The sequence below is a fragment of the Diplotaxodon limnothrissa genome, linkage group LG14 (genome assembly GCF_057381915.1).
Source record: "Diplotaxodon limnothrissa isolate DT_005_m linkage group LG14, D_limnothrissa_male_GT1.1, whole genome shotgun sequence".
Classification (NCBI taxonomy): domain Eukaryota; kingdom Metazoa; phylum Chordata; class Actinopteri; order Cichliformes; family Cichlidae; genus Diplotaxodon; species Diplotaxodon limnothrissa.
Window position 1 is genome coordinate 9,636,610 of NC_140609.1, and position 10,846 is coordinate 9,647,455.

Sequence of the window (10,846 nt, forward strand, 5' to 3'; positions counted from 1 at the left end):
CATGTTAATATTGTAACACATCGCCACAGGAGCACAAAGAGTTCTTTCTGATCAGCAGAAAAGCACCTTGGCTTCGTGCTCGTCCAAAGGCACATGCACTCGGCACACAAACAGAGTCGCGCGCACTCGCTCGGTACACATACACACACAGAAAACCTTTTACGTGTGACGCACAAGGAGACAGGGCGACAATGGCGCTCTTATTGTTAATTGGCTGTTTAATCCTGAGGAATGTGTGTGATTAGTACCCACCGGTGGGTCAGGATCTTGCTCAACACTCTTGTTCACAATGGACAGGCTGTAACAGAGATGTGAGAGTGAGCAGGCGCGCAAATGCACACTTGTGCACACACTCACACAGACGGACAAAGGTGTGCAAATAGTGGTGCATGGGTATCACATAAAACACACACATATACACAGACAATTGAGCATCAATACACATGTGCAGATTGAGAGGCCCTCTCACAAAGTACTAAAGTGACCACACATACACAGCAATCTACCCAGCATGCAACTCAGTGGCAAAGAAAAACCATAATTGTGATTTCAATCATATAGTACTGCTCATGCAAGGGACATACAATTTGCAGGAAACACAATATATAGATGTAGCTACACATCTGCATGTGTGTGTGTGCTCTTTTTTTTTTAACAATCACACCTTCACAGCAGAAATGAAAGCCATCTCAGAAGAGCTGGAGGCTACATCATGAGCATTGTCTGATGGTCATGAGACTGACTGCATGCTAACCCATATTCTCTTTTGCCTTCTTTTGTTAGCAAAGTAAAACGCTTTTTTAATGCCATAATATTCAACACAAGTGTAACTTTATATGTAAAAATTCACCCATTGAGTAAGTGTACTGGTAAGTGAGGTAAGCCACTGGTTGCACTGAAATGCAACGTGTCCTTAACGTTGTTTGTTTCGATGTTGTTTGTCAAGATTCAGAGGACACTTAGAGCACGCTACAGTGGCCTGCCTGCATCATGGGGTCCACTGTGCTGCTGATGCATATTTACAGGAGTGTAAAAAGGTTATGATGGACAGAAAGGAAGGGTTAATGGGACAGCCAAGACTGGTTACAGGTGGATTGCTGGGTCCTGTGTGTGTGTGTGTGTGTGTGTGTGTGTGTGTGTGTGTTCTGTAGGAGGTCCAACCAGGCTGCATCACTGCTGACACACTGCTGCTGGTAAATCCAGCTTAGTGTGTCTAAAACAGGCCTACGAAATCTGCCACAGGGCACCTAATGCTAGGGCCGCTGTCACCCTCAATCACTCACACACACCTAATCCCCACGCTGTGACCCCCCACACACACACACACACACACATGGCCAGTGCTCTGGGCCCATTTAGCTTGGCAGGCACTCACAGTACCAGGAGACACCAGCCACAGGGTCAACATTTCATATGGTGGGGGAGTGATGGGGGAAAAGGAAGGATAAATGCGAGGTAGAGGGGTATGAGCTGCAGGAGTTCAGGCATGGAGGTAAGAAACAGGTGGCATTAGCTCTTGAGGTATGGCCAGAACAGAGAGGAGCAGAACAGCTGTGAGGTGAAGGTGCCTGAGGAAAAAGAGGGTTATGGGGCTGCGAATACGAGAGAAGTGGTGTGTTTGTAGGGATGAGAAAAAAAGGCACAGGGAAAAATGAAGGGTATGTGGTGAGGAGAGGACATGGGAAAAGATACTTAGGGGAGTCTGAGTACAAATCAATTCAAAAATTAAAAAGGCACCACTTTGTTAAATACACCATAGAATAAGACGAGCAAGTCTTGATAGCAGTGGGCAGGGGTATGACCTTAAGAGAAAAAAAACTATAAAGATGTTTATGAAAATACACATATATATAAATTAACTGTTTAATTATTCTTAAAGTTTTATAAAACATCTAGTATTCAATAATACACCATAAGAAAATGAAAGGGGAGCGGTCTTATAGTTAATTGTGTGTGGTGATATTTCTTTTCCATTACAAAGTCTTTATTTTTTCAAATTTAAAGATCCACTTCAGTCATTTTCTTTCCAATCCTGTAAATCTTCTGTCATGTCTTCTTTTCCCATAAAAAGCTTCACTTACATCTTCTACTATAATTAATTTTAAAACAGCTTAAAATAGGACCTCCCTTTCCATCTTCCTCTGTCCTACTGTGTGGTAATCCCTAAATTAATCTCAAGCACAGATTGGTCTTTTTCATTAAAGATATTTTGTTACTGCAGTTTGAAACTTAAATGAAGAGACCATTCACATTGCTGTTATATAACCCCTGTGCTAGAGTTATAGACTGTATATAAAAGATGGACAATGCTACCAGCTCTGAAAAGTGACATAGATCTGTCCTTTTAATAGCCAGAATGGGTGTGACTTGAGTCCAATTGTGTAGAGGTCTAGGGGAGAACATCCCTTCAGTTTTCTTGCTGTTTGATCTCAGTAAACATGTTTTAATTAGTTATGATCTCAATTGCTAGTTGCAAATCATATATTATATAACAAAATGTTTTATGTGCTAATCACAGACTTAATTAAAGTAAAAAAGGAGGATAAAGCAGGATATGCTTCACTTTGTTTGACAAATTGCTAGCTAATCAGCATGCAGTGGCTTCTCAGTCTGCTTTATGGTGGCCATGTCCATCTTTTGTATACAGTCCATGGCTGTAACAGTCAATGTTTCTGCCAGAATAAAGTATCTAAAAACTGGGGACTGGAACATGTAAAGGTTGCAGTACTCCAACTACTTTTGCGGTGTGGATCCACTAAGTATAGCTAGCATATCTACGAGTTCAACACTTTTATTGGTGGAGACTTTTTCATGTCTGTCTGCATTTATGTAAACTATGAACCTGCCAGTGCTGACAGCGTTCTTTGTGTTCTGTGTTTTTCCAGGTTCCTGTGCATGCAATGCAGCAATGGGGGTTGAAGAGCCAGCTGGTTTTACCGGTTAAAATGCTAAACTGAAAGATTTACACACACACACACACACACACACACACACACACACACACACACACACACACACACACACATATGTATATATATATATATGTGTGTATATATATATATATATATATATATATGTGTGTATATATATATATATATATATATATATATAATCTTAATGCTACACTGCAGCACTGTTCCCATCCTGTTGGCATGGGGTTAAAACAGGCCATAAGAGTTTATGTGCCAACGCTTGCTCCCATAAAGTAATTGAAGGCGAGACACTTAAAGCCTATCAATGCAACTTAGGACCGTGCTCCAACCACTAGGAGCTTTAACAAGACTAGCAGGGCTTTTTGATGCTCTCAGTCTAAATCCTTAATGTGTCTGCAAACAAATTGAGAATCTAGTCTTTAAATATCCTTCTTCTCAATCCTGTAAGCTTTCAAATGACCTTAAAGTATTAATCTTAACTTTAAAATGTATTAATATGAACTGGTGCATTAGTAAAGTTACATTACATAGCACCAGTTCACAACAGCAGTTATCTCTATGAGCTTTACACTGTAAGGTAAAGACCCTGAAATATCAGATGTAAATTCTAATGAATGGAACAACCCCCAGACCACTTGGTGACTGTGGGAAAGAAGAGACCTCAGCAGGCTGTGGGGCAGCTGGGGGTGGTAAGGAAACAGGACAGCACCGAGGAGCAAAGAGAGCTCATAAACAACAAACAAGATGAAACACAAACTACTGGAAACTGGTGCAGAACAAACACGTGTATGATGTGTAACATCACATGGCTACCATAGAGATATTGCAACGGTACAGTATTTGTTTAAGACAATTTCAGGGCAGTGAATACTGTGAAACTACTTGGCAGGTAAGTAATAAATATTGTTGTCAATGAGAGAATCAGCATTATTAATAATGTAGGATCACAGTTTAACTTCTGTAAACTAACAGGATATTCATGTAATCTGCTTCTAATAATAAAGTAAAAGCATAAACACGCTGCTGTTCTCTGTCATTGTACGTGTTCATTTTAAGAGTGAATATGTGCGTGCGTGGCTGAGAAACACTTATCCTTTCAGACTGCCAGGTGACATTTTGTAAATGGTGGGTCACAGTGTGTCTTTCTGGTGGACTGGCAAGACACACAACAAGGGACAAATAACAAAGTGGAAATGCACGATTGGCAGTGTGACACACATACAGACACGCAATCCCCAAAGACTTGGAAGCGTAATAGTTCACAAGAGTCAAAATTGATTTCTGTAAATAGAAAAGTACAAAGAAGAACAAATTGTGTTATGAAATACTCAGAGGCTGGAAGCAGGCACACCACTGCCATCTAGTGGTCACAAGAAGAAACGCAGGACATTCAACAGTGAATAACAGGCAGAGAAGCCACATACATTTCAACACAAGAGCCTCATAAACTGTGATTGCTTTTTAAAATTAAATCTGCTTTAGCTGCAGCTAACATAAATGAACACATGAATGTTTCTAATGGCCTCATTAGTCTACCCCGTCTAAATCCTGGATCCTTAGTTCTTGCTCATGAATACGTATCCTTATCCTTAATCCGTTCACGTTAAACCAACACACGACATTGCTCAGTCTTCTTTGCATTCAGTTTTATTGTGAGTTGCTTAAAAAGCATTAAGTATGACTCCCAGGGACAGTTTTATTATGATCTTTGGAGAGTGTTGTTATAAACATACAGTCCTAAAAATGCTGTATGATAAATATTATGCACAAACCAGCATCCAACAAAAGTTTAGCTAGTCGCTTTAGGTGCAAGATCAAAATTTAAAAATGGCATTACTACTCTATACAGAACTGTTTTAAAAAAGCCCACTGGAGATATGTGTCCTATCACTATGAATCAAACATGTATCGATCCTTTTTAGCACAGTTTCTTCATCAGGTGCGCTTGATTAATCTGTCTGGATATGCAGGTGACCGACTGTGTACAGTGGAATAGCATTGGTAAATTAGACTAAATCAAGCACACCGACTATAGCAGACTATGATAAATCACAGACCGATGTTTGCAAGGGTGTCTCTACTCCCGCTCTGCTATGGCAACCAAGTGGGTTTCAATTTCTTCTTCAGCGAGTGTCCTGCCAGAAGGAGAGGAGGGAGGAAAAGTGGAAGAACAGAAGTCAGACATGGCCATGTTAAGTCCTTCAAAACAGAGAGATTCAAATCCTGTATAATTACCAGACTGACAAAAAAATAAAAAGCATCTGACAAACAATATAAACGGAATGAACCAAAACAAAAAAGTAAACTCGTATTTGCAATAAAAGCACCTAAAATAATAAACAATGCCACGTTTCTTTCAGGGTAAAAATCTAGAGCAGAACCTCAGTCATGACCCATGTGGTGAAACCAGTGTGTGAATGAAGTTACCTGAACTTAGGTTTGTCTTTGGTCACTATGCCGATCTCCAGCTCACTGGCCTTGAAGTCCACTGACAGGACAGAGGACAGACAGGAAATGGCCAACTGGAAAGACAGGAAAGAAAAAATCCTTCAGTCAGAACATTAAAGAGGATTTTCGGTCAGAGCGAAAGCAGAGTACAACTTCACAGACTAACAAGGTGCACAGAGGAGAGAAAGCCGAAAGGAAAATGTTGTTTCAGGTGCGTTTTCCTACAACACAGGTTGTATTGCAAGTCATTCAAAAGGTTTTAATAGTTTTGAGGAATGCTGGTTGATTCTCTGGCATTGGGCGATTTTCAGGCTTGGTTCAGTTTACACTTGGTTAACTGGCCTGACTCCAACATCATGAACAAAATCATGGTTTACACCTGCTTCTATAGTGTGCTCAGGTGACCACTAGTATTCAGGTTTTTAAAGGCCAAGTCAGATTTGACGTTTAAACCCCTCTAAATGTTGACACTGGCTGAACAAAAAGGGAACAGGACAAAAGAAAAAGTACCACCACATCTGCCCTCATGGCTCATTTTTCAAGGGACACATCAGGACACATTAGGGTTTACACTGCAAAAGATACAATATATGGACTAAAGCACAGGCCTACACATTATACCTACAGAATCCTGTTGGTCACAGAGAACCCAGGCCGTGAAGCTCCCAGTGCACACTCTTCTGTTGACGTTAATGTTAGAGAAGGTTTGAACCTCTGCAGTTACTGAGACAGCTGGTGCGCTGAGTGTAATAACGGACTGAAACAGAAGATGGCAGCACTGCATGTACAAGGATGCCAGCTGCCGTTACACCCCGAAGAAGAAGAAGCTCTGTCCCAGAATTCATAGCGCAGCCCAGCTCAGTTTCCAACAATGGCGGCAGCTAGTTAGTTTTAATATTACTCTTATTATTCTTTTTGGGTCACAAAAAAAAAGTTTAACATATTTTCAGGCTGAATGTAGCTGTGTAAACCTCAAATATCTGCTCAGTTTATCAAGACACCACATATTTTCAAAAGCGCTCTGACGTTTTCGGAGACGTCTGTTACCCACTAGCTCGATAGCTAGCCGGGGGCTAGGCTCACTAGAGCCCGTGAGAACACCGGACTCCCGGCAAATCGTTTTCAAACCCACCGCCGTCTTTCGCTACGCAGGTTAAACATGTAATATAAGTCACTTAGATAACTTAAAAATGTTATTCTTTGGCTTTTTTAGTATTTTATTTGTTCCTGAGTAAATCGGTTTGGCTGAGAAATAAAGTTTTTACACAGCTGAATAAACGTCAAGCAGACAACTGATTATCAGAAGTGTGAGATGCTGGAGAATATACTCCAGTGTCCTGTTATATTTTAGATAGCAAGGAGCAGACGGCTGAGTTTATTAAACTTCACTGAAACATACCTTAAATACTTCAAGCTGTAAGCTAATGATAGTTATATAAGAGCAGATGCTGCTGGTGCAGTAAGCTGTACGTTTTACGTCCAATGGATGCATGATCTGATTAGTCGACTAATCGCAAAAATAACGGTGACTAGTCGACTCTCAAAATAATCGTTTGTGGCAGCCCTATTGTAAAGGCAGACTGCATTGCTCGGTGCATGACTTTGTACACATGTGGCAATGGGACTGGCAATACTTGAATTCAAAGATTAAGAGGTGCGGCCCAACACTTTTGTCCATATAGTGTATGTCGTTAAATACATCATAGACAACTCAGCAGGCAGTTTTAGCGATCGTCACACAAAATGTATAATGCCAACCACACACTAGAAGACTTTAAAAGCACTTCTGAAGCATCTAGAGATGCTGTGTCTTGACTGAAAGTTTGTAGTCATAGATTGTAAGATTTTGCAAACACTGGGAATTTTTTTCAGGGTTATTATTTCCAAGTAACCAAATTGCCTTTAACAATATCACACAATGCTGGACAACTGAGCATTAAACAGAAGGTGCTGCATACATAAGATGCCACTGAGAATGAGACCGGAGGAAGAGAAGCTACTGGGTGTCAACCATGTTCATGAAAGTGATTTGCCTGAGCCATGACCAAAGACTTACAACTGAATCAAACGTGGGTGATTCCTATGGAATATGGAGACGACAACAACACCAACTTAAGGCAGCTTTGACTGAGACAATCGAGATGACAGAAAACTGCCAATATTTTGTCGTGACACGGGACATTTGTCTTCGACACTGATATTGCCTGAGAGTTATTTGGTGTAAGGCCAGCATCAGTGATTCTTTACAGGTGAGATGACCTGAGACATGTAAGCAGGGTTCATGTTACTGGAAACGTCACACTTTATGAGGTAAGTTCAGAGTCACATGAATGGCAATGTGAAACTGTTATAAGGACAGGCTGCTATGGTTCATTGTCACATTGACCTGTTTGCTCACAGGTCATCCTCTTGTAAATCATATCTCAATCAGAGATGCTGAAATCATGCAACACCCTCTCCTTCACTGACATACAACCACTGAGATGTTGATATTCTAACAAAGGTAAAAGGCCAAGTGCATCAGAGGCTGCTATTCTGGGAATGAGCAGGTATAGGAAAAACAAATTCAACAATGTATGATGAGCTAATCCTAGGTGAGGCAGATAATTTCAAGGCAGTGACTATACCAGTGATAAAGGCACAGATTTGACTTTTGCAGGATGTAAAAACATCCTGTATAACGACAGACAGGAATCCAGTGTTTTATTCAGGGACACTGTTGGTATACCTTGGCCTTTCTGTTGGAGGACAATCCTTTCAATTCCACCCAGCAGCTTTTACCACCACCGCATAACTCACCTTTTCGACTAAAATTGGAGGCATCGCATCAATAATTCAGAGAAAGTGTGTTTTCATCAAGCTTCATTTTACCTGCACTGTCCTGTCATGGTTGAGTTCTGGCTTTTTCTTCAGCTTCTTCTCCAGGTAGCTGTTAGCCTCCGTCTGTTTGGCTCCAACCGCCGTGGCTCTGAAGCCACAGTAATAGCCTGCCGGGTCGCATTTATAAAGGACAGGACCGTGCTGGGGGTCAATGGCCACCATGATCATACCTGGGAGCACACGGGGACAACTTAAGACAGCCGTCCTTCAGATTGTGAACATTCAGTGCACATGCAGTCAGTTTTTAATGAGCTCTTATATGTGTTATTAATGTGTCCCTTAAATTAAACTGTCTTAACTATTAATTATATCTATATATTAACGCAAATAAAATGTGAAAATGCACGTAAGCGCCTACTTACAGCAGCCTAGAGGTCTCATTTCAGCATTCTGCGTGTACACCTGAGAGATATCAGCCAACCTGCGACACAACACGTCTGCCGTGATGTCATAACCAAATTTATACTTCCATTCCCCAGCTTCCACTCGGGCCCGGTGAACCTGGGAACGACTGTCAGCTGCACAGAAACAACAGGATTTGAGTGTAATTACACACAAAAAGAACATCAACACTTTAACAACACATACATCACGTCTCATATTTATTCATTATTATTTATGACAGCACAGCATACACATTATCATAATGAAATGCATGCTGTTAAGTGATGTATACATACCATTGTGCCCGGTCATCACGCAGCCAATGCGAGGTGTTAGTTTGAACATGTTGGTCACAGTGGAAGAGTCCAGCAGCTTATCCTGTAGGAAAAATGATCCAACTTTATAAATCTAGACACTGCAGTATTTTGTCAAAGTAACAATTTAGACTCATGAAATGCATCTCTGATGGTTTTAAGCACTTTGATCTTCTGATAATTTCCTTTTTCCTTTTCTTTTGTTTTTTGTGATGTTCTTTTTCCAGGGTCTTTTTCTCTAATTCACATAGGATGAAATATTTATACATGGGATCAATTATATACAGACACCCCCACTAATCATTGGTTAAATGTGCCTTAGCAAGCTGGACACTTTTGGTAGCCATCAAAAAGGTTCTAGTATAATTCTGGCTGGATATATGACCAGTCCTTCTGCTCGAATTGGTAGAGTTCATTTATTTTGGTTTTTAGGAACATCATGACATCTGAAGCATAGTCCACAAATTTTCAACAGGGCTAAGGTTGGTTCTTTGGGTACTGCTACATCTTGTACCAGTACCACTGGTACAGCAAAACAGCCCAAGGGCAACTTAAGACTCTTGGTGCTCTTGGGTTTGAAAGCCGCAGCTTTACTCCTCTAACATACCTCTTGCCATTGTGGCCAAATAGCTCAATATTTGTCTTGTCTGGCATTAAAACCTTTCTCCAGAAGGCCTTTGTGGTCTCTGAAAGACCCTGCCTTTCACCCTATCATAGTTCCAGCCCTCCTGTAACCCTAAATTGGATAAATGAATGGGTCTCCTGGATCATATCTGGATCCATGCACACTCCATAACATCCATAACTGCAGTGACTAGATGATGAAGCTGACATAGGAGAATAAAAAACATGCCAAAGGTGTGTTTGAGGCCCTATCGCGTTATATACAGGGTATCTTATTCAAGCTTTTTGCTGACATGCTTTGAGTCATAAGTGGCCTCACTGTTTGGCTTCAGCTCACATCATCATCATCAGCATCATCACTAGTGAGACGCGTTTGAGGTCTTACCGGAACTTTCTTTTGTGTGACCACCACCGAGGTGTCCTTACCCCGGATCCCAACGGAGGTCAACCCGCCCTGAGAGATGGCTTTGAAGGCATACTCTGCATCGCAGCACAAGACACATATGAGAAAAAATAACAACATAAACCTCCCCCTTTATTTTTTTAATCTGATTATTTAATTTATGAGGGGGAAGGCACCGAGTTAGCCCATGATAGTTAGGAAAACAACTTAGAGGAACTATTTTTTTTCTCTTTTCGGGATACTTCAAACACTAAAAGCACACATAAAGAATAAAACTAACTCAAACTAACTACTAACTGTGTGCAGTTATTCATATTGCAATTTAACTAGGTTATAAACATTCAAGCTTGAGTAAAAACAGGTATAGCAACTAGTACGTGTTCAACTTGGACGCTAACCGTACTCCGCACCGAAACCAGAAGAAGCTAGCTACTTTTGCTCCATCATGTTCTTGTAGTGTTGTTTCGATTAGCAGCAGCAGGTAGCTCACACCTGGTAATGACTGTGCTACTGTACTGTACACTAGGCATGGTCCGGGTTTGCTGTTAGCTAACACACAACAGAAAATGTCCCTTACCGACTTGGTACAGGCGGCCCTCTGGTGAAAAAATGGTGATGTGTCGGTCAAAACCTGCGTTGGACCCTCGGGACATCTTCCTCCTTGTGACCTCAGGTGAACTTTACTCAATATGTCTATATGAGCACGCAAATAATCGATACTTCGAGTGTTTTTCAAGAGTCAGATAATAGGAAATGACATGCCTGTGCTACTGCCGTGAAAGCAGGCTAATGGAGTAACTTCCCCGACAGGATTTTTACTTTCTCTTTCAGTTTTTCGCTCAGAGCGGCTCCATGACCGG

At 41.1% G+C, this 10,846-nt stretch overlaps 1 protein-coding gene across 1 annotated transcript; it reads right to left on the minus strand.

The window, feature by feature from the left end:
- Positions 1–4,744: 4,744 nt before the first annotated feature.
- psma6l (proteasome 20S subunit alpha 6, like) lies at positions 4,745–10,763 on the minus strand. The gene is made up of 7 exons (XM_085370312.1): positions 10,564–10,763; positions 9,969–10,063; positions 8,942–9,023; positions 8,624–8,779; positions 8,253–8,431; positions 5,361–5,455; positions 4,745–5,068 (listed from the first exon to the last, which is right to left on the minus strand). The coding sequence occupies exons 1-7, from the start codon at positions 10,637–10,639 to the stop codon at positions 5,011–5,013; spliced, it is 741 nt and encodes a 246-aa protein (XP_085226438.1). The 5' UTR covers positions 10,640–10,763; the 3' UTR covers positions 4,745–5,010.
- Positions 10,764–10,846: the final 83 nt, after the last annotated feature.

Excerpts from the sequence above, each read along its gene's own strand:
- psma6l (XM_085370312.1), bottom strand. The coding sequence starts at position 10,639 with ATGTCCCGAGGGTCCAACGCAGGTTTTGACCGACACATCACCATTTTT. Across the intron at positions 10,064-10,563 it reads GGGCCGCCTGTACCAAGTCG|AGTATGCCTTCAAAGCCATC; the intron begins GTAAGGGACATT and ends GCTGCGATGCAG. Across the intron at positions 8,780-8,941 it reads CGTGATGACCGGGCACAATG|CTGACAGTCGTTCCCAGGTT; the intron begins GTATGTATACAT and ends GTTTCTGTGCAG.